Source organism: Dipodomys ordii, unplaced genomic scaffold, assembly GCF_000151885.1.
Source record: "Dipodomys ordii isolate 6190 unplaced genomic scaffold, Dord_2.0 Scaffold17, whole genome shotgun sequence".
Classification (NCBI taxonomy): Eukaryota; Metazoa; Chordata; class Mammalia; order Rodentia; family Heteromyidae; genus Dipodomys; species Dipodomys ordii.
The window spans coordinates 9915478-9939401 of NW_012267233.1; the positions used below are offsets into that span (position 1 = coordinate 9915478).

Consider the following 23924-nt stretch of genomic DNA (forward strand, 5'->3'; position numbering starts at 1 on the left):
GCTTGCACTCTGGGCCTGGGCGCTGTCCCTCAGCTCTTCAGCTCAATGCTACCGCTTTACCACTTGAGCCACAGTGCCACTTCCAGTTTTTTGGTGGTTAATTGGAGATGAGAGTCTCACAAACTTTCCTGTACGGGCTGGCTTTGAACTAGGATCCTCAGATCTTAGCTTCCGAACAGCTAGGATTACAGGCAATGAGCCATGGCACCCGGCCTCATGACTTCTTATTATATAGAATTTCTGAAATCATTCAACCTGATCTTCTTGCTTTATAGATTAGTAAACTGGGGCTCAGAGAAATGAGCACAGTTAGCTGCCGACAAGGCCAAAACCAAGATAGTTAGGGCCCCTAACTCTTTTCATGAAGCCATATTGCACTGCCCTTAGTAGGAAGAAGAAAATAAACAAGGATTGCAGCTACCCCTTTTGAACACATAATCCACGGCCATGCTGCAGAGGCCTTGCATTTAATGTCACAGCAATCTTGGAGGTAGATCTTATCAGCATCACTTTGCAAAAGAGAAAACAGTCATTTCTCCCACAAACAATTGTCTCTTCAAGTTCACCCAGCTAGTGCATGGCTGAGCTAGTCTTGGAAACTTACTTTGCCTCACTCTGAAGCTATCTTGGGTGGACTTAGTTTTAAGAAAACCAACAAATTCTGTCTGTGACTCAGAAGTCCCCAGCTTATCTCAATCTTGGAAGGCAGATAGATCCTAGATTGAAAGAGAATAACTATCAAACTGCCCTGCTTTAGAGGGTTGCTATTTGGATAAAAGCCTTTAGCACTAGGATTGACAGACTCAAGGGCAGTATTATCATCAGCAATGGGTTCATCAGCATTGAGAATTTCTAGTCAGCAGCAGGAATTTGAGACATTACTCCAACACACCTGCTGCAGTGTGACTTTGGAAAGACTTGTAGTATGCATTTTGGTAAGCTTGCCACCAAGAGCTCTCCATCAACCAGTCAGCACCCTCAGAAACAGAGAACCCCCAATAATGCTCTACCACTTGAGCCATGGCACCACTTCTGGTTTTCTGGTGGTTAATTGGAGATAAGAGTCTCATGGACTTTCCTGCGCAGGCTGGCTTTGAACCATGATCCTCAGATCTCAGCCTCCTGAGTAATTAGGATTACAGGCATGAGCCACTTACACCCAGCTCCACAGACATTTTTTTTTTAAATCTCACTTCTGCCACCCAGAAACCAACACTGTGAGCCACATGAGGTTTCCTTCATTATAAACTTTACTCATTGCAGAGGGTGACCTTGCTATTCTCCCCAGTGTCCCCAAGACCCTTGAGGCCCTTCTAGTCTACCTGTTCATCTTGCCATTGGACATCCCTGCAATCTCCTCTGTCTCCCTCTCTCCTCCCTGCCTTCTCCCATTATAGACCTTCACAGCGCACAGCATTTGCTGCTCTGCAAATGAAAGATGAAACATCTTTCCTAAAGATGAACAACAGAGATTAAAAAAGGACAGGTATTGTTTAAAAAGAAAAACACATACATCACGTAAGCTTGTCTGATTTCTTACCCTTTTTTGCTTTTCTTGTAAAGTTTTGCTATCTTCTCCACAGGCAGCCCATACTTCTCAGATATCTGTAACACCAATAACAAGAAGGTGTGAGAATCAGAGCCCAAGTGGGGACCAGGGAGGATGTCCCAACTTCGCTCTCTTGCACATTTTTCTGGATACAGCATGATGTTCACTCACAGTCAAATTCCCCTGAATGCCTATTTATGAGGTTCCCTCCCACACACGCCTTTGGATAGACCTTAAATCTAGCTCTTGTCTAACTGCAAAACTAAAAGCCAAAAGACAGTGGGATAAGCACCTACAGAGTCCAAGAGGGGGAAATAAAATGACTTCACCACATGGATCATATACACCACCTGGAAATCTCCCACTTCTCAAGAAGAAACAATTATCTCTGAGTTCAGAAAGTTTACCCAGGTATTTCATTTGAGGAAAAATAGACAGACAAAAATAATTCTCTCCAGATAGAAATGCATCACAAAGAGAATTGCAATTAGACAAAGGGAGGAAAACAAGCAACCAGTTTTGGGTCATAACCTTCAGAGTATATATGTTTACTTTATCTGGAAATACAAATTCTAAATCAGATTCTTGTAATAAGGACATATGCAAAGGAAAATCTTTTTTTTTTCTTAATAAAAATATATTAAGCCAGTTACCAGTGGCTCATGCCTATATAATCCTAGCTACTCAGGAGGCTGAGATCTGAGGATCGAGGTATGAAGACAGCCAGGCAGGAAGGTCCAATATACTACCAAAAAGCAGAAATGGGGCTGTGGCTTAAATGATAGACCACTATCCTTGAGCAAAAAAAAAAAAAAAAGCTCAAGGACAGTGCCCAAAACTGAGTTCAAGCCCTAGGATGGCATCCAAAAAGAAAAAGAAACTATATTAAACTATGTTATCTGTCAAAATATAAAAGTTGGGCTGGGAGGGTGGCTCAGTGGTAGAGCACTTGCCTTGCATGCATGAGGCCCTGAGTTCCATTCCCCAGCACCACATAAGCAGAAAAAAGCCGGAAGTGGCACTGTGGCTCAAGTGGTAGAGTGCTAGCCTTGAGCTGAAGAGCTGAGGGACAGCGCCCAGGCCCAGAGTTCAGGTCCCAGGACCGGACCCCCCAAAGAATATATCTCTATATAGAGATATATAGAGATATATATAGAGAGAGAAGTTGAAGTTTGTGGAGACAAAGAGTAGGCACCTCAATGGGTCTATCCTCATGAAAGAAGGTGAGTGGGAAAGGAGAGAGTCCCTTAGCCACTGACTGACAGAGACAGGGTTTAAAAAGGAGACCACCTGCAAGTCTGGCTTCAGGTTTTGCACTCTTAGGGAAACTGAACATATGTTGAGACAGTTTAAGAGTGAGATTTATGAACCTCATCCAGTTCATCAGAGCTACCGGCAAAGCTGAAACAGATGCCTGCAGGAGGCAGAGTCCTGCGCTCAATTTAGTTCTCAAAGGTAAAGTCATCTGATGATTTGCCATGTCGACAGGGCATTCTCTGCCTCCATACAAGGCGAGGAGCCAGGCTCAGTCACATTCAGACCCTGCTAACAAGTAGGACACAGAATTCATGTGGAGGAAGCCAGACATCTGTCAGAGGCTTACCGAGGATTCCTCCTGCCAGACAGAGATTACTTCTGCCCAGGCTGAATGTGATCACCCAGGCAGGTTCTCTTCTATACATGGAAAATGTGCCTCTAGGGGCAATTAGGAGTGCTTTGATTCCCACCCCCAACCCCCATGTTTTTCTTTTCCTTTGGGTAGTGACTGGGATTTGAACTCAGGTGCTCATAGTTTTTAATCCTTTTTATCACTTTCATATCATCCTCCTGCATTATTCTTGCTTCAGAAGTGATGCTGCTGGATGGGTAACTTGCCCAGTGTCATACCACTCACAAGTGACAGAAGTCAGAGTTGAACTCAGGGAGTAGATGCAGTTATACACTTCTTGCCTGAATGTTTATTATAACTCGATCATTTCCCTCCTTGGTTTTTGTGTGACATAAGACTCCTTATTCTCCTTACAATATTTTCACATACAGACAGAACATATTCCTAGCCAGACTTAAGTAAGAGAAGGCTGAAGTTGGCTCCATCACTTGGTGAAGTAGTCAGACCTTGGAGAACACCCCACTTGGCCTCAGGTTCCTGATCTGTAGTAGTGATGCTGTTTACTTGCTGAGTGGATAGGGGTATTGTAAGGGTCAAGTGAGGCAGGGCATGTCAAGATCACACACCCAATGCACACATACTCCAGATGCTGGCTGAGGTCAAGCAATAGTGTGCTCAAGGTTCTGGGGATAAACAGCAGGTGACAGAAACAAAGCTCTAACTTAATGGATTTCAAAATCTATGGAGGATGAAAGAAAACAATGAATATCTACTAAGAATCAAATATGTTGGTGGGGAGTAAAATAAAAGAGTCCTGGGGCTGGGAAGGTGGCTCAGTGGTAGAGCACTTGCCTTGCATGCTCAAGGCCCTGTGTTCGATTCCTCAGCACCACATAAGCAAAAAGAAAAAAGCCAGAAGTGGCGCTGTGGCTCAAGTGGTAGAGCGCTAGCTTTGAGCTGAAGAGCTGAGGGACAGTGCCCAGGCCCAGAGTTCAGGGCCCATGACCGGACCCAAAAAAAAAATAAATAAATAAATAAAAGAGTACTAAGTGGAGAATGATGGAAATAATATTTAGGTGGGTGGTCTGGAAGGCCATTAGATAAAGTGACATATGATCAGAGACTTGAAGGGAGTAAACTGTTCCCTCTTGGCAGAGGGGATAGCACATGCAAAGAGCCTGTGGCAAATTGGTTGGAACCCCTGATTTGTAAGATTGCTAGGTATAATCACTCAGAAATGCTTTAAAAAGAAAAGAAAATTTTAAAACGACTTCATTTCATCACCATTACTACCACCATTACTGTCACCAAATCTTTTGCCTTTAAATTTAAAACTTAATTAGAAGAATAAAGAAACAAAAGTGGGCCATAGGTATCAGTATTGTGTGGACGACAAAGCTGAGAAGAAAAATACCTATTTTCTCCAAACAACTATTCAGTTACATCTGACTTTTGGGGAGAGAACTTTTGTTCCTTTTTCTATCTGGGTGTCTAGATCCTTCTGGATAGTCTAGATCTTTTCAGCCAGATGAATTGAATGTGAGAGGTTCAAGAATCATCTGAGATGGGCGCTGGTGGCTCACACCTGGAATCCTAGCAACTCAGGGGGCTGAGATCTAAGGATTGTGGTTCAAAGTCCGTGAGACTCTTATCTTCACTTAACCACCAGAAAAATGGAAACAGTGCTGTGGCTCTAAGTGGTAGAGTGCTAGCCTTGAGCAAAAGAGCTCTGAGAGAGTACTCAGACCCTGAGTTCAAACCCCACGACTGACACCACCCCCCACCAAATAAAAGAAAAATCATCTGTCCTACAGAAATTGAGAAAGTGGCCCAGTTCTGTTCTTCTTTGTTGTGGTTAAGTATTCAGGATGCTAAGAGATCAAAGCTGGTACAAATAAGACTATATTTTTCAAGGTAGACCTCTTCCTAGAGACAGGAATCCGGGTTTACATGCTAGAGGGCACAGTCCTGCATTATATCAGGAGTTCCCTAAACCACTCTTCTCTTTATTGTCTGCTACCCACTTTGCTTATGTAGGTACCAGGATCTTGACCCTCACAAAGAGATTACTAAGACAAATTCAAAACAATTATCTCAAGGAAAAGTATCGTGTTTGCTGAGTGTAAAAGCACTTCAATTTCTAGATAACAGAGCTCTTCCCCTGGGCTTATGGTTATGGGAAATCTGCTGTGGGTACTGTCACCACCTACAACCTGTTCCCAAACCTGCCTGCTGGGGCACTTTCTCACTGAAACACTAATCCGTGCTAGTCTGTCTCTAGATGACAAATCCACACTTCACCAACTGTCAGTACTATTTTTTTTTAAGAACAAAATCGAAAAGTTTCAATATGGCTTTTTATACTCCACTATGAACTTCCTTCTACATCTAAGCAATGCCTGGCTGAGGACAGGGCCTCTGGAATCCAACAGGAGAAAACAGAGCAGTTTCTCCACTGGAAAGCAGTCCATGCTTCCCATAACAGAAGCAGCACCATCCTCACAAAGGTCATTGCCATCATCTGAAACCTAAAAGCTATGAGGTCATTTTGCCACGGAAGACTCTGTTTTAAGGGTAAGAAGTAGAAGCCAACCAACCTTCAATAACTCATATAAAAAGGAAGCCGGAGAATGTAAATATTGATATGAAGCAGGTGTTCCCACTTCTGAAATAATTTCAGGACACACAGACATGGACTTTACCCAAGATATACTTTGACCTTTGGAACTGGAGGTCAGCTGGTCCAGGAAGACTGTGTCCTTCCTCAAAGATACAGCATTTGGCCTTCCCAAACCACCCAAGAAGGAGAAAAGTGCCCTGCACCCAAGGCGGATCCTAAACTCCAGAAGTTAAGAAAATTAGCATCAAGAGTCACTCCTAGGTTTAAAACTATGATTACAGGGATTGGACCTCATGAATACAATGAGAGGGTTTATCACTGTTGTAAGTGAATGTGCGCTTGGGATTTTACACGAGAATGAGTTCCAGTTTCTGCCAAAGCACACTGCAGGCAGTGACCTCACAAACTCTAGTGTTCTTCAACTCAACCCAGGGAACTTATTGCCAATGCTATTCCTGGGCCCACCCCTAGAAAATCTGATTCTGAAGGTCATGGCGGGGGTCCTGGGATGGCATCTTTGAAACATAACTCAGGGGCTCCGATAGATCCACTTAGATAAGTAGAACTTGAGGCCCACAGGAAGGAAGAAACCTGTGTTTGTGTTTATAGGAAGCAATTTTTGACTAGTGACAGGCTCAAACGATGGCTTGAGGTCAAGTACAATAACACTTGCTCAAAAGTTATGGTCGTGTTTTGTTTTCTTACTTTCTGATCATTCTTTGTTTTGCTTTTTTCTAGGTCCAAGACTGGAACTTGAACTTAGTCCCGACAGCCACTTTCGCTCTTCGGCTAATGCTCTACTGACTGAGCCACACCTCCAACTCCCTGACCATTCTTTCCATGTAAGTAGCTTTTAGTTGTTAAAACATAAACTTCATGTTTTGAAATTAAGAGTTGAAATAAAAATATGGGAGGCCAAGGACACTTTCTTGTTTTGAGGCCATTATTTTCTGTTAGGCCTTGGGGCCACAAGGCATAAATTCATTCCTTGAGAACAGCTCTCTGACCCTGAGTTTCAGAGGTGGCCATGATCTCTTCATACAACTTCCAGGGTTTCTGAGCAAAGACCAGCACCATGTCCAAAGCTCCCTGCTTCCTCTGACATTTTGACTGAGTAGGCTATTACACAATGGAACTGTGACCTAAGATAACATTCATCTTTGGGATATTGAGGAACTGAGTGTTTGAGATATCTAGAGGCGGAGGAGCTGGAAGATGCCCTCATACTGTGTGTTGTCTGGCACTGTTTCCTACTCAAGGTAAAATGGTTCCATTACCACGTTTAATCTATGCCAGGGACACAGTATGTGCCAGGGCCCGGGGAGTCTCGTTTCTATATTGTCTCTTTCAGTCTTCACAATAACCAAGGGAAAGCCTATTTTCTTAAGGCTCTTAACACATTCCAACAAGTAAGAAGCACAGTCAAAATTTGAACACAGGTTTTCTGAAATCAAAGCTTGTATACTGACCTCTAAGCTATATGCCTCCATGGGTTTATTTCATACAAATACATCTATGATCAACATACATGTACATTTACTAACACACATATGTAGACAATCAGCTTTCTGTACCCACATGCTCTGCAGCCACAGATTCAACCAACTACAGATCAAAAATGTATATATATTTAAAGTTATGTGTGTTCTGAACATGTATAGACATTTTTCTTGCCATTATTTCCTAAATAACGCAGTACAACAATTCTGAGCATTTACATTATGTTATCTCTTATAGATTGGGTAGAGATGCTTTAAAGTATTTGGGAGGACATGCGTAGGCTCACTGTAAATATTACACCATTTTATCTAACTGACTTCGGCATCCAGGAAGCTTGGTATTATAGAACCAACCTTGGACATTGAGAGAGGACTACATAATTGTATCGTGTTATATATGTTTATTTTATATAAGCTCATTTGCTTGTCTTCTGACAATTTTATGGACATTTAAAACTTTTTGGTTCACTTGAGGAGATGCAGATTCTATTTCCTGCATTCATTTTCGGGTTTATTTTTCCTTTGCAGGGAGCAGAACTCCATCCCAATGAAAAGAACTATAGAACAGAAGAAAAATTTCCAAGCCCAATAAGCCAAAAAAGTGGAAAAACCCAACATCCATCAGTTACAGAAGTGAAAATAAAAGATGGTAAATCCACACAGTGAAATGTAATTCAGCCATGATAAAGAATGTCTGTTGGTCTATACTACAACATGAATGATCATTTAAAAAAAAAAAGAGAGATGTAGGGAAGGCAGGCAGAGAGGAAGACACGAAGAAAAAAAAGAAAGAGGAAAAGTATGAGCTGCCCAGATTAAAGAGCAAGACAGTTTTACCAAGTTCCCTTCTTAAGATGTTGCTAAACCCTGGGCCAAGAGATCAGCATCTCCACAGACCTCAGCTTTTCCTTTCTCTCATTCTGACACCGCCTCCATGGCTGCACTGGAGTAAATGGGTTTTGCTAAAGAGGACGTGGCTGGAGGCTGACAGGGCTTGTGTCTTACCGCTTCCATCAGTCCTTTCACCGTGGGAGACTTCAGCATCAAAGCATCAAACACGTCGTCCGTCTCCTTCCTCACATACAAAAGCACTGAAAGAGAACAAGGTAAGTCATGTGACACAGGCCCAGAATCTGCTTCTTGTTACACAGGTGGCTCAGGCTGACATCACTGATGAGCTTGGACCCCTGTGAGGTCTAGGTCACACTCTATAAGAGTGCCTGAGTCATCCACATAGAGGTTCCATGACTGGGGACTCTTAGGGATTTGACAAGTAAACTAACAATGGGGAAACACCACAGGATGTAAGATGCCTTGACACCCAGGTTGACATGGGAGTTTCTCACGGTGAGTACATCATCTCCCGATGACTTTCCTTTCCTGTTTATCTATTTGGCTGCAAAGGCCAAAGAATCCCTAACAATGGCTTTGGTAATCATTCTGATCAGTCTCTTGAAGAATTTCCAACAATAAATATTGCTGATGACTTACTAGGACCCTAGGCCTTGTGAGCCAGGAGCTGGGGTTTAGTAGACAAGGGCCAGTAAATCCTGGCCTCTAGCCTTAAGGGAATGTGTGGTCCACTTCAAGAGGCAGGGAGACTTCACATAACCTAGATGAAGTTATGAGTTACAAAGGAAAACATAGCCTAATTTTGCCAGAGTGAGGGGGAGGGAAGATCCAGGAAGATGGCCGTAAGGAGAGATCTGAGTTAGGAAGATGGCAGGGGCACCAGTGCCCCAGTGAGAGTGGAAATGGTGGAGATTCTGGGCAGATGGCCAGCAGGGGAACAGGTACAGGAGGGAAATGTGACACCGGCAGGGGAGTGGAAGAAGCTCAGTCCTTGCTACCATTCTAGTCATTTCACCTGTCCCAGCCTGGGTCTTCTGTATGCCACTGGGACACTAGTGTCTATTGCATAGGGTGACGTTAGTGTTCAGTGACACATGGCTTACATGGCTGCTTAGTACAGGCCTGGCACACAACAAACACTTGTCCTCAACTACAGAAGTTGTCAGGAAGCATTTGTGGTCTTAGAGCCTCCACAAGGTGGAAGACAGCTCTTCTAGTCATTTCTCTGCAAAATGACATTCTAAATCTGAGCATGTATAGACTAAGAGATGGTAGGGACTCCAGGAATCCCTAGAGGTGTGCAAATGGAGCCCAGAGATATCTCCCTGCCAGCCACCACTGCCCAGATCATAGCTGTTGGCTGCTGCTCCAAAGAAGGGAAGGAGAGAGAGAAAGGAAGGAAGGGAGGGAGGAAGGGAGGGAGGGAGGGAAGGAGAGAGGGAGGCAGAAAGAGATAGGGGAAAGGGGAAGGAGAAGTGCAGAGAGAAGGGGAGGGAAGGGAAAGGAGACAGACTTAAGTACTGCAGTTTCTTCTCTTTATCGAATATAAAAATTAAGTACCTGTTAAATAAGTAGACTGGATATGTCTCCATAGATTTCTAAATTTAGTCCTTTAGAAGGAATATTTTATAGCCTCCATTTCAGCTAAAATGAGTTCATAACCTACAGGTTATTATAAGAGGACTTGTGGAAAAATAATTAGGAGATAGGATCCCAATTACATCTAGATAAAGGAAATTAAATCCAAGGGGAAAAATTGGCTGTTACAGATGAAAATTCTATACTTTCTCCCCAAAGCGCTCAAGAGAGAGAAGGGAAAAAGCAATTTCCATCAGGCTAGCCCTAGGAAACCTCAAAGCACATTCTATTAAAGTGAGCCTGGTTACCATCCATTTATAAAATCTGCTTTCCAAATCAGTGTCTTTGCCACACTTGCTTGTGGCACGGCTGGGAAGTGCTGAAGGTGCCCTGCTGCTCTGGGGTAGGTGGGAAGGGACACCAGGCGGGCAGTACCATGCTCCCCTGCGGTCTGTTGGGAGCCACACTTGGGTAGGCATGCTGGGCTCACAGCTCACTCCCAGGGGATTGCCCAGGGGTTGGCTTTCATTAACTCTGCATCTCTGGCAAAGTAACAGTTGAAATCACTCTGCCAAGGTAGTAAAGACAATCATCACACAGCCCAAACATACAGCCAAAGACAGAGAGCTGCACAGCTACCCCCAAGTGACCCTGACAGAGGCTGTAAGGCCAAACACTCAGTAATGATGGCTTTGGTGATCACTGTGATTGGTCTCTTGAAGAACTTCTGAAAGATGCATGGTAGGAACTGTCATTGACCCAGATTGTCAAATGTAGCTCAGAGCAGGAGCACTAAGCCAGGAGTGGGTTAACTCCTCTGTCCTTTTCCACAAAGAAGCTACTATCTTTGGAAGGAAAGTCACTCCTAGGAGACGTGTCCTTGCTGCTGGTGGGTTACTGCACTCTCCTGTGTCACCAGGACTTAGTTGTTTCAAAGGACACAGCTTTACTTTTAATCATACAAGACCATTTCTAGTGGCAGTTTTTGTGCTGGCTTCACAATCTCTGAAATCTCGGGTACTAAATGTGGAGGTAAACTACAATTATGCATGTCTGTGTCATTCTTAATTTCTGGGTGACTGTGCCCTAATTCTAAAAGTATAGGGTAGAAAGGCATCCAGGAATGGAGATCAGACATGCTTGACTATTTGATGATGAGCTGTGAGAGACTTTTAAAGACTTAAATCTTGCTAATATTCATGCATTTGGGCTCTTTCTATTCTGAAAAAACAATCACTCATATGCAACTAGGATCGTGTAACTCACCAGCTACAGATCTAATGTTAAAGTTAACAGCTCTAACTGTGAGCAGGCTGGAGTGAAGTATCTTTTGTGTGTAACCCATCAGTCCTCTCTAAAACTCTTGGTGGGGGGGGGGCACTTTGTCACTCACACTTTATAGTTTAGAACTGTGAAGAGTGACAGGATGAAGGTCCTGTTCAAGGTCATACAACAAACTCCAAGAGCCTAAGGCAGGGTACAGGAGAGGTCCCTGACAATAATGAAAATCCCATTATAACAAATAGAAAAAAAAATTTCTCAGTAAGAAAAAAATTCATGTTAATTTAACATTGAGTCTTATTTGAGTCATTACAAGTCCAGTACAGGGTAAGTCACTGCAACAGGGTGCCAGGGAAATGTCCCGTGAGGGACAACTAGGGATAGTACGGAGAGACTGGGTAAGACATGTTCTCAGCCTTCCTTCTTGCCCTCTAGGGGAAATGGAGTGAGATCCTTGACTAAGTACCAGGCACCCATGGCTCATGCCTATATTCTGAGCTATTCAGGAAGCTAAGTTTTGAAGCCAGTCAAGCAAGAAAGTCTATGACACTCTTTTCTCCAATTCATCCAAAAGCTACAAGCGGAAGTGTGGCGCAAGTGGTATAACGTCAGCCTTGAGGGAAAAAGACAGAGCCCATGCCCTGAGTTCAAACTTTAGTATTAACACAATAAATAAATAAGCTAGGTTCCGGTGGCTCATACCTGTAATCCTAGCTACTAAGGAGGCTGAGATCAGTGGATCATGGTTCTATACCAGCTTAAGCAGAACAATCCATAAGACTCATCTCCAATTAACCACAGAAAAAGCTGGAAATGGAGCTTTGGCTCAAGTGGTAGAGTGCTGGCCTTGAGCAAAAGGAGCTCAGGGACAGTGCTCAGGCCCAGAGTTCAAGCCCCAGACTTATAAAAAACAAAAACAAAAACACAATAAGAGGATGAGGAGAAGGAGGAGGAGGAAGAAGAAAATAAATCCTTAAATGACTAAGTTGTGATGTCACAGGAAACAGCGGCTCATTTATTTGTGTAAGATTTTTCCATCTATTAAACAATTTTGAATCACTGGTTCCTATGAATTATGACTGTCACGCAGACAGTAAGAACTTCCTTTTCACCCTGCTGGATGAGTAAGTATCTGTATTTCCCTTCTCCCAAGGCAAAAGAAAGAACCAGTATGCAGAAAGAACAAATCTCATTCAAGAACAAATCTTATTCTTAAAAGAACAGAGTTTAGCACATTGGAGAGAGAAGCCTGTGCACTTCCTGTGTGGAGAAAAATTCACCAAGCCCCTCTGCCCTGCCTTCCAAGGAGCCACAGGCAGGTGACCCTGTGAGCTCATTTTGGTGCAACCCAGCTGGAGAGATACCTCGCTTAATGCCTTCTTCTTTAATTTGCTTAGCAGGTGCCGGACCAAACTCCTCCTCCATCGGCCTGAACATCCGTTTAACAAGGACACTGTTGCTAGAAAAGAAGAGTAGAGATTGTTAAGCACAAAAGGCAAGGTATCACACATGTTACCATGCATGTGCCAATTCCTATCTGTTCCTTGTTTGTGCCATACCACCCCCACACCAACCTCCTTCCCCTTACAGGCCTATGCCCTCCCTTTGGGAGAGAGCATATGCACAGCACTGTCCTGAGGCCTTGCTCCTCATCTCTCCAAAATGAGAGATGTGGGTGGTACTCCCTCCAACCTGTACCTCTGTCCTCTTTCCTGTTCAGAAAATCAAGGCAGAGCACCGGGAAGGGAGTGAGCACTGTTGCCTTTGTGCTTCTCAAGTCACAGCAGTCCAGCAGAGGCCTGACTGTCCAGTGACTTCTTGCCATCTCCTTAGGGCACAGCAGGGAAATGGAAATGATAGAAGCCCACCTTACTGGACCTTGGCTTTGAGGGATTCCCCCCATAATAAAGTTACTCAGTGAATCTGGCTTCCTGTTATTTTCTCTCCCCATTGGCTGGAACAGATGAAAATTGAATAGTGGGAGTTCCCAGACCCAGTAACAAATCCACTTCTGTTCCTTGCAGGAGGTTCCAGTCCCCCCTCTCCTGGATGACCACAGTGCTGGGATCGTGCATGGTGTCAAGTGCTGATGGCTAGTACTTATGGTTAGACACTTCCTTCCAAAGTCTCTATTGGCGCTGAGAAAAACTGATTAAGAGAAACCAAAACCTGAACAACTGGAACCAGAGAAAATGCTCAAGAGAAATTTTACATGTGTGTTATTCTTCAGAGTGTCAAGGAAGCAGATACAGAGCTTTAGAAAATTTTCATCTGTTCAGGTTTTCATGGGCCCAGGAAGCAATCATAGACAGGTAGTTCAACAGAATGGTTCAGACAGGAACTCTGGGAACTGATTAGCTTGACTTAAATCCCTGCTTTCCACTTCACTGGCCTTGACCTAAAATCGCTTATCTCTAAAAGGAGGCTGATGACAGAAATGGTAACATTTGAGGAAACAGAAATAGATGAATTACCCTAGATTATATACTGTATATGTGCGGCAAGTTATCACATTGGATCCATAAATAAGCACAAATATTATCAACTAAAGTATACATGATACAAGTTCATTAATGGTATGGGAGTTTAGAACGAGGCTGTAAGAAGGATCAAGCGAATTCACACATGTAACACACACACAAGATTCATTGGAAGCATCCCTGAAGTGCATGATGAGATGAAACTGGTGGGTACAAGCTGGAGAGATTTGAAGAAGACACTAAATAGGGCATATATTTCCAAAGAGAATTCCCATTGATCCTCCAAAACCAAACTGTCTGTGCTACCACTATGGTCAAACTTAAGGACCATCAGATGCTGGTGGCAAGGACCAGTGTTACCCCATTACCTCTCAGTATATCTGAGAGGATGATGAGAAATAACATTAAGACTCATCATTCCCTGAAACATGTTTGACCTGGGTCAATAATACTCAATGTATATATGTGAAAATAGAACCAGGTAATTTGAGGCAGTGGGTGGGATTTGGGATTTGTACAAAGGGGGGAAGAACAATGGAAGGGGTGACAAAATAAATAGGTAAGTTGATAGACAGACAGACAGGCAGACAGGCAGGCAGACAGGCAGACAGGCAGGCAGGCAGGCAGGCAGGCAGACAGACAGAGACAGACAGACAGACAGATAGATAGGTAGATAAACTATCCTGGGACTTAAACTCAGGGTATGGTCCTTGGGCTTCTTTTGCTCAAGGCTAGCAGTCTACTACTTGAGTCATAGCTCCATTTCCAGCTTTTTTTGGTAGTTCATTGGAGATAAGAGTCTCAAGAACTTATCTGTTTATGCTGGCTTCAAATCACTTTCATTAGATCACAATCTCCTGAGTACCTAGGATTATAGGCATGAACCACTGGTGGTCGGTTGTAAAAATAATTCTAAAACTAATTTTAAGAAAAAGGAATCCACGTTTTCTTATTTTAGATTCTAGTTTGTCAAATATTGAAAACAGCTAGAAAGAACTCTAAAGGTCAAGTCCCTGTGGAAGGTGATAATAAACTTTTAAAGCATTAGTCTCTCTGCCTTTCTCTTTCAACTTTGCCATAAATGCAGGTCATAGTAATATGTCACATCTTAGACCTAGAATGACCATGTCCTCAGGATTAGAAGATTAAAGAATTCACCCACATAGCAGCCACTGGTCATTTGGTTAATAATGAGCAAGTAGCCTGAAATGTCACCAATCACTCTCATGCTGTGTGAAGTTTCTTAAGCTAGCAGTTCTTTTTTTCACTAAACAAAATTTATTTCTGTTTTTCCACTTCTGTTGATTTTTGATGTACTTCATTTTGGGCCATGATGGACTTTGCCATTAAAATAACATCTTGGATAAACTATTTGAAGTCCTGGGAGTTCAAATATACTTTTCTACAATTTCAAATCTATAAACCCAGCGGGAGTCAATCCATTTTTTATGAGTTCTGAATTTGATTGTTTGGATTCTTTCCAAAGCAAGGTCAGAAAGGAAGGGCAGATAGGGCTGGCCTATTTGCCAGACAAGTACAAATCTGAGGCCTAGGCAATGATGCTGCATTACAGCCCCAAAGCCTGGAGAACAAGGAAAAGGTGGTCAAGATGTATAATGGCTCAGGGCCAACAGCACATTCAGGCATGGACTTGACAAAAAAAATTGGGAAAGTATCAGATGAGAAACAGTGGTCTCTGGCCACCCTTGGAAAAGGCAACCTTGCATCTGAACTATACTATGTTTGAATGACTGGTAAGATTTCCCCAAAAATGTATAGAAAGGAGAGGTATTGCTTGCTTGTCTCATAACTTCGCTTATGAAGTGATGCATGCTAATGGGCAAGGACATCCCCTAAAAGACTGGAGCCACACCTCCTCAAGAGGAGATTATCTTCTTTCATTTAGTTTCAACAAATTACTCTTTTGAGGTCTCAGCCCAAAATGACTTTAGTTAATGCTAGTTTTGAGTGTTTATAGGCTACATTTGATAATATAGGATACAACTGGTAATAAAGCATAGACACAAGGAGTCCTAGAGATGTGAGCTCACAACTAGCAATAAATAGGTCAGTAAGCCCCAGAAATATCCTTATAAAGGGCTGAGGGCACAGAGGAGAACTAAGAGGGGCTGAGGGGGATCTGGGACTTTTGCCCTCACGGCCTCTTGTCCATTCAAGACTGGGGTAAGAGGATGACAAGCCCAGTCAAAGGCACATACTTAAGGGCGAAGAAGCTTGCATAGCTGAAGGCAATCGCAGGTGTTAGAGAAACAAACATATTATGGTTTAGGGCACCAGGACTTATGGTCAAATGTCTAGAGAGCAAGGAGCCAAGTACTCTGGAATGCCATGTTCTACAGGATGACAAACCAAGACACTAAGCAGAAAGCCATGGGGAGCAAGAAACTTAGCCCAAGAGCCATCCCGGTGGAGACTGTGCAAAGCCCAGTGAAGAAAGTATCTGCTCAGGGCTTGAGTAATGCATATAGCAGCCTCAGCCTGATCTCCTCAATCAGGTACGTACTCATCAGATCTGGGTTTCACTTCAAGTGAAACTTCAAGGGATCACCCAAGTTGTGCTTTTGTCAAGGCCAAAAAGCCCTTCCTAATGAGAACGTGTCCCCTTGATGTCTCCTTGGAAACCACAGGTCGAGAGTTGAGAAGCAATAGGGCACAATGGCAAGAGCAGGTAATGGGAAGTGTCGCTGGACATGGGCTCAGTTACTATGGAGGTGACTTTGAACAAGTTTTCTAATCCCTTGGGGTCTCAATTTCCTCCTTATCAAAAGGAGATAAAATAGGAAGAGAATAGGGGAGAATACATTGAGGCTGCCTATAAGGAACTCAATGCAGTGCACAGACAAGGTATCTGGTGAATGTTAAAGCACTACATTTCCATATATCAATAAGCTAGGACCTACCATGTATGAAGACTGAGACGTCAATGCTGTTCACACTGTTCCAGCAAGTACTAATGAGATGCACGAGTGTAAGATTTGGGTCTTAGGTGTCATAACTGCAATCACACAGGGCAGCTCTCACTAGCCAGGGGAATTACAAGTAGTTCAGTGGACACGTCAACATAGTCAGCTTGCAAAGGACTGTCTGAGATGAGACAGATTCACAGTGAGATCCATGCAGCAAGGGGCATTTAGAGTTAAGTACTTCTCACTCCTAATGCTAAGTTTTCCTATCTTCCTTTTCTTACTCCATACTAAATGCAATGTTAATAATGCTAGATGGATCTAAGTGACATTGCTACTACTACTACATATTGTCAGTTGTGGTGCTTGAACTCAGGGCCTAGGCCCTGTTCCTGAGCTCTTTTGCTCAAGGCTAGTGCTGTGCCACTTTGAGCCATAGTTCCATTCTGGTTTTTTGATGGTTAACTGGAGATAAGAGTCTCATGGACTTTCCTGCCTGGTCTGGCTTTGAACCTAGATCCTCATATCTCAGCCTCCTTAGTATCTAGGATTACAGGTGTGAGCTACTAGCTCCCGGCTAAGTGATATTCTTATACAAAATATCAAATGTAAAATTGAAGAAACTGAAGCCCAGAGATCAAGGGACTGGCTTCTGGCCACACATTGGCAACTGGCAGTCCAAGAACAGAACTTGGGGTGCTGAGTTCAAAGCCACCTTTTTTTTTTTTACAATGCCATGCTGTCTTATAAAATATGTGAACAACAGATTAGAATGGATACTGACAATCATCTCTGTTTGTTCCAACTATCAGAAATTATTAATGGACCAAGATAAAAAGAACAACCTTTGTTATTTCCTGGAGACAGGATCTTGCTATATAGACTAGACTGGTAATCCTCTTGCCTCAGCCTCCTGAGTGTTAGGATTACAGGAATACATCATCACACCTGGCTCTCGAACAGGTATTTAGAAAACATAGTATTCTGAAATAAGAGTTTAAATCCTGGACAAGATACTGTCCTTAACCAGTTGGGGAATCATTTCACTCCTTTGCAATTCTCTCCCTTTGGGATAAAAGTGACAAATGCTCTATAAACAGAAAGTAAACATGTAGGCTTTGCAGGCCATCTGGTCTCTATTGTAATTCAGTTCTGCTGCTATAGTGCCAAAGCAGTCTTAGCCAATACATAGAGGATTTACCATAGTATGTGTTAATAAAACTTTATGGATATTTGGATTTCATACAATTTTCCTAAGTCATGCATCATCATTCTTCTTTCAATTTTTTCCAAGTGTTGGAAAAAGAAGAAAACCATTCTTAGTCTGCAAACTATTGAAACACAGACGATGAACTCAGTGCTATCTATTTTACTTGCTTTGCTAACTGGTCAATACTTTACATATAAACATATTAATTACTTAAGAATAGGGGTGTTCTGGTTTGACCAATCTTAAGATTTAGTAATCTATATCTAATATATCCAAGAACATAAAAAGGTATTAAATGCAGTTCTCATTTTCTGTAAGAGAGAAAATAGTATCCAGGTCCTAAGAAGAATTATCTCATTATATTCTGTAGACTGTGTGATTCAGAACACATGTTTATTCTGAAAGTCAACTTTTAGGAGATTATTAAAAAATTGAGTTGCATCCCCTGGAGAGAAAGTAGCAGAGTGAGAGGCAAACCTATATTTTAACCAAGGACAGTGCAGGACAGAAAATGATATTTGAATGCTGAATGTGAATGAGACTTACCCAGAAAGGAAGATGATAGCCAATGAAAAAGAAGTCAACTGGATTCCAGCTCTCAGAAACAACAGTGTAATGAGCTACCACACATACAGTGCACCCTCCATCACAGGCAATATTCAAGTAGAAGCTGGCTGACTACATCTCAAAGACACACTATAGACATTACCATTGACCAGAAGAGGTCAGCTATTGACCTTGAAGGCTCCTTTTGGTGCTAAAACTCTAAGTCTATAAAATGAGTGAAGGATAGAAAGCACTTGGAGGATTTGGCTACCCATAAAAAGCTGCAGGACCCTATTGAGGTGAGCATGCGTCCATCCTATCACTGTCAGATAAGCATGATGAAGAAGATTCTGGAACCTTTGATGACAAGCTCTCTCCTAGTTCCCACTCAAACCTGCCTAGCACCAGGACTGCAAGAAGCAAGTATGTTCTTAGGTAGTACTGAAGTGGAACAGCTCTTGCTCAGATTTAGCTTGGTCTTAGGTTGGGTCCAACAATGGGTAGCAAGGAGGATTTCTGTAATGGAGTATTGGTGAAAAGATGGACTGGAAGAGATAGGTCACTTAGAAAAATGAACTGTCACTCAAAGGTAGGAAGGAAAAGGAGGGAATTGATTAGAGAGAAAATGATCCCCCAGCTTTCCCTCCTAGACAGTTCTTTTCTCAGTGCTGAGTCACAAGCAAAGGTCCCACCTTCTACCCAGAGTTTCCCAGAGCTCAAGCAGCATGTCACTCACATAGACAGACTTGAGGTGGTTAGGGGAAATAATTGAGTGTCTTACCCTTCTCGTTCATCATCTGTGTTGTAATACACCTGTAGAACAAAGCAATAGTCTTACTGTAGGTCAGAGACAAGAGTGAAAATGCATCACATGATATATAGACTTCCTTAAGGTATAAATTGTCACTTTAAAAAACAAAAGGCAAATTTTCAATGATTGTGTGTGTGTGTGTGTGTGTGTGTGTGTAAAGAAACACAAAATTTAACCTCTTCACATTTTCCCTGGGGTTGATTCTTCTTTAATGAAATAAAATGGAAAATCTGATTATTTCTAGCTAAAGTCAGTCTGATTAGATTATTACAGCCCTAAGCCAAATCTTGCTTCTGACATTAAGAAAATATGCTGGTGGGAATCTAGATTCATGGTTTAGAAAGGTGCTGGTTGGCAGTGTGGCTCTTGGAGCAAGGCCTGGGATGCCTATCCTATGTGACTCACAGATGAGCTGACTCTGAGGCTGGGCAAGGCGGTCCCACAGCAGGCCAGCAGGCCCCCGTGTTTACTGAAAAAGAATCTGGGTTGCCATGACATCCCACAAGCACAGAAAATTAGAAGTCGCTGTCATTAAGTTGGTAAAGGTGACATGGCTTTGGCAGGCAAGTCTAGTCCAAAGGAAGATCTCCAAGGACAATTACCTATAACGGTCAGCACAGAGGTGGGAAGAATCAGAATTAAAACATTCATTATAAAGCATCTCTAGTATTTGATGGAACTATGGGGGATTTGCTGTGTCCACGTATCTTTCGCGCCTCAGTGTCGGCCTCTTACACGCCTGTGTACTTTCAGTACCATTTGTGTCGGTGTGAGAAACAATATACAAATTAGTATCAGCCATTCACATATATCCTTCAAAAGCAGCCTGAAGACTCAGCCCATCCTAGGCCTCCCCCGATGCCAGCTCAGTACAGATGTCATTTCTGGGTAGACTTCTAAGACTCCTGGCAGCTCCCAGGAAGCTGCCAAGACTAGACCTCATTGCATAACAAACCTGGTTACCTAGAATTCTCTGAACTGAGTCATTCCAAGTACTGGCTCAGCTCTGCATCAGTAGCCTCCTCACCCTCGTTGCATTGCATTATTTTGTGCTTTCATAAATAAACAGCAAGGAGAGTAAGTTGTGGTATTTTTCGAACCCAGGGTTCAGTGTGGTGTGCAGAGCACTGGTCACGTGACGCCGGAGGGAGGGAGCCTGGGCCACACAGTTACATTGCAAAGTTCCTGGTGGTGGTTGGTACTGTGTTGGTTGCTTTATATGTTAAATTCACACGTCTGCCCTGCCTGACACCCTAGTAAGGTTAAGAGACAGCTCTTGGCAAAGCTGGCTGGTGATCTGATCACATATACAGTCTCTCATTCCCTTGGATGGCTCTGCTTCACGGAGGGTCCCTGTCACTGCCTTCATGATTATTACCTCCCTCTCACAGAACCACTGCTTCTTCATGGTCTGCCATTGTAACAATTGCACCAATTGGACTAATTTCATTTTTTGAAGCATGTGTTTTCAAACCTAAGTATGTCTAACAAACATAGCCAGAGGCCTTATTATGAATGCAATCTCCAAAGATCACTTCAAAGATTCGAATTCTAAAGACTTGAGAGAGAGAGAGAGTGGTACCAGGAAAGGGAGAGGGGAACTGGGGGGGGGGGGCTGGGGAATCTGAATGAATACAAGCACATGTGATTGGAGAATGCTGACCAATCATGATTCAAGAGACCCTCCCAGAGGGTAGAAGAGAGCCGAGGGTCCTCCTTGGGTTCAGTCACTTGTATTTATGATTATCCCCTCATGCTAGCTTTTGATGATCACTTGAAGAATGTTCTCCAGTGCACACACAGGTCAATAAGATAATGGGGGAGAGAGGGACATAAGACAGGTAGTAAAAGTGGTTTCCCATAGCCAGTGTTCTTACGTGAATAGAAAGAGCTGGTTCATAGAGGTAACACCTTCAGCATGGCTCAGGACTGGCCTTTGACTGAGGCTGTGGGCTCTGCCCTGTGTGGGGCTGTGTGAGGCTGGTATCATAGGACTCACACCTGCAGTAGTTATGGGGCACAGCCACTGTGGGCCTCCCCTCCACAAGTAGTAAATCAGCCTGCCGCTGCTTCCTTTCATGCTACATGTTCTAGTTGGCCAACCCCAGTCCCATCCTTACTTTGGGGCCACGGCACTGCCTCTTCCTCCTGCCTCTAGACACCCTATCTCTCAGCAAAGGCAACCTTTAAAAGCCCGAGCAGGCTGCTGCTCCAGAGTGCTGTTGAGTGTGCCCTGGCTGCCAGGGCAGCCTTCCGCATCGATTCCCTTGCTGGGAATCCCAGGAAGGCCTGGAACATTGGGAAGACAGCCTCTGAATAGCAGGACCCAAGGACATTGCTCAAGGAACTGCTTTGCAACTACTGAAGCTAACAACCTGCCAAGGAACACTGCTGCACTTGCCTTCCTAATCATCCTGAGGCTGTTTTTCCATCTTGTGGCACTGAGAGGCAGGGAAGGCCAGCGGACTGGCTTCTGTTAAGACTCATTTACAGCTTTGTGATTTCAGACAAATCTTGTCAAGAGAGTAGACCAGGCTGTCAGTGGGGACATGACACTGTAGCCAGAGCCCTGGCAGAGGACAGTAAGCACAGCTTAACTCAATTATTCCTCTTCTAGATGAGTGGAAACCTTGCTCCGTGAAACTCTGGAGTTAGGACAGACAAACCACCACCAGATGCCTGATAACTTTTTGTTTTTTTAATTTGTTGCTGGTTCTCCTTTTTGACTAAATTATAAAATTCTTCCTTTCCCTGTGCCCAAGCAAGGCAGAAATATGAGATTTGTTTTTTAGTGAAAATGTGCTTAAAGGAAAAGCTATTGGTATTGTAGCACCATGTATTAACAGCAATGACAAAATAACCATGCCAAAACAAAAACCACAAAAAAACAAGTCCTCTGCATGTTTAATTGTTGTGTCCCATAATGAAACCACACATCCAATTCTGGGTGGTGAAATAATAGTGAAGAAGAGACAGTAAAGCTAATGAAGACTTCTCCTGCTAGACCACGGTGCAGACAAAGGTCAGGTCTTAAGAATATCTGCACAAAACATAGGAGCTAGCTGGGTGCCAGTGGATCACACCTGTAATCCTAGCTACTGAGATCTGAGGATCGCGATTCAAAACCAGCCTGGGCAGGAAAGTCTGTGAGACTCTTATCTCCAATAAACCACAGAAAAGTGGAAGTAGTGCTGTGGCTCAAGTGGTAGAGAGCTCGCCTTGAGTTGGAGAGCTACAGGACAGCGCCCAGGCCCAGAGTTCAAGCCCCATGACTGACAAAAAAGAAAATAGAGAGAGAGAGAGAGAGAGAGAAACTTGAGCATTCTGGTAGACCTTATTTCTCAAAACAGACCTTTCCTTAAAGATACTGTAGGTCTGAAAGGAAACTAAGTTGCACAGAAATCAAACCTCATTTGGTCGGGTGAAAGACAAGGATGATCTAAAGAAAATACTACTGTTTGTCTTTCACACACATTAATTTATCATGTAAAAAAAACAATGCTAAAAAAGAGTTACAAGTATTATCTCATAACTCAGCAAAATTCTTTGATCAAAGAAGCCTCCATCAACAATTTTCCTCATAGTAAATTGACAATTAATAGTGAATGGTTAATTCAACTCATGGGTAATTGTTCATGTTCCTTCAAGTACAGTTAGATATTAGGGAGTACTCTATAGACACAAATTGGGGTGTGTGTGTTTGTGTGTGTGTGTGTGTGTGTGTGTGTGTGTGTGTGTGTGTATGCATGTGCGCCAGTACTGGGACTTGAACTCAGTGCCTTGGCTTTTTTGCTCAAGGCTGGAGCTTTACTGCTTCAGCCATACTTCCACTTTCGGCTTTTTGCTGGTTATTTAAAGATGAGTCTCATGAACTTTTCAGCCTGGACTGGCTTTGAGCCACAATCTTTAGTAACCAGGATTTTAGGCATGAACCATCAGAACCTGGTCTTCTTTTTATAACATTATTACAATAGTTCCTATGATGGTACATAGTTTTTGTGATATTTTTAATAGCTGCATAATATTCCATAAACCCACGCTACCCATAATGAATTAATTATTGGACATCTGTTTTGATTAATATTACATCTTTCCTTCATTTATAGCTATACCTCACAGACAGGACTTACTTTTGTTATTGTTTTCTAAAGCAGGGGAAAACTTAACTATATTTCTCACCCATATTTAGATGAGGAATGATTTACCTATTCAATGGATAATATTAATTTACTAGGAGAAAATTGCTGGAGGAAGCTGAGCCTTAATGAAAAAAAATTCCCCTTGTGTGGCTTTAGGAAGCCATAGGTGTAGTTATATTTCCTACCATTAGGTGGTGCTGTATTGTATCAGCTAAACCTCTTGACAAAGCTTTAACAAGCACTCTCTCCTTCCTTCCTTCCTTTCTTCCTTCCTTCCTTCCTTCCTTCCTTCCTTCCTTCCTTCCTTCCTTCCTTCCTTCCTTCCTTCCTTCCTTCCTTCCTTCCTTCCTTCCTTCCTTCCCTCCCTCCTTCCCTTCCTTCCTTCCATCCTGTTTCATTGCACTGTGAGCCCTTGTTTCACTAACATCTACCCACTCTCTTCTGCCCTTTGGGAAGTCAGTATCCATGCTTTGAGAGAAACAACATTGACTTGCTGCCTGAGCGGATGGCAGGTGGGTGTTTTCAGAGAGTCTTACCTGTCCAGTCCTCTGCAGGTTTGCAAAGTGAACGTCGGGAATGAAGAGCACAGGCTGTGAGTGCAGGTCAGGCATGGTTTTGAAGTAGGTGATGTCACTCTTCTTCTGTAAAGGTATGGCAGCCAACTTCCCATCGGCGGCTGGAAGGGACCACAAAACCCATAGAGGACAGAGTTATGCATGACTGAGAACATCTTAACCAACGCTCATGGCTTTCTACTATAAATATAGATGTGAGCACACGTTGCATGCCTCTTTCCCACCCCACACAAACACAGAAATACCAGTGA

At 43.0% G+C, this 23924-nt stretch overlaps 1 protein-coding gene across 1 annotated transcript in view; it reads right to left on the bottom strand.

Annotated features, from left to right (window-relative positions):
* Positions 1-1536: 1536 nt before the first annotated feature.
* Grhl2 (grainyhead-like 2 (Drosophila)) overlaps positions 1537-23924 on the bottom strand; it is a 126434-nt gene continuing 104046 nt past the window's right edge. Inside the window, exons 11-15 of the mRNA XM_013012439.1 lie at positions 23635-23774; positions 18930-18961; positions 12353-12447; positions 8283-8368; positions 1537-1605 (exon numbers count right to left, since the gene is read on the bottom strand). Of these exons, the coding sequence (XP_012867893.1) occupies positions 1537-1605; positions 8283-8368; positions 12353-12447; positions 18930-18961; positions 23635-23774 (422 nt within the window). The remainder of the gene's footprint in view (positions 1606-8282; positions 8369-12352; positions 12448-18929; positions 18962-23634; positions 23775-23924) is intronic.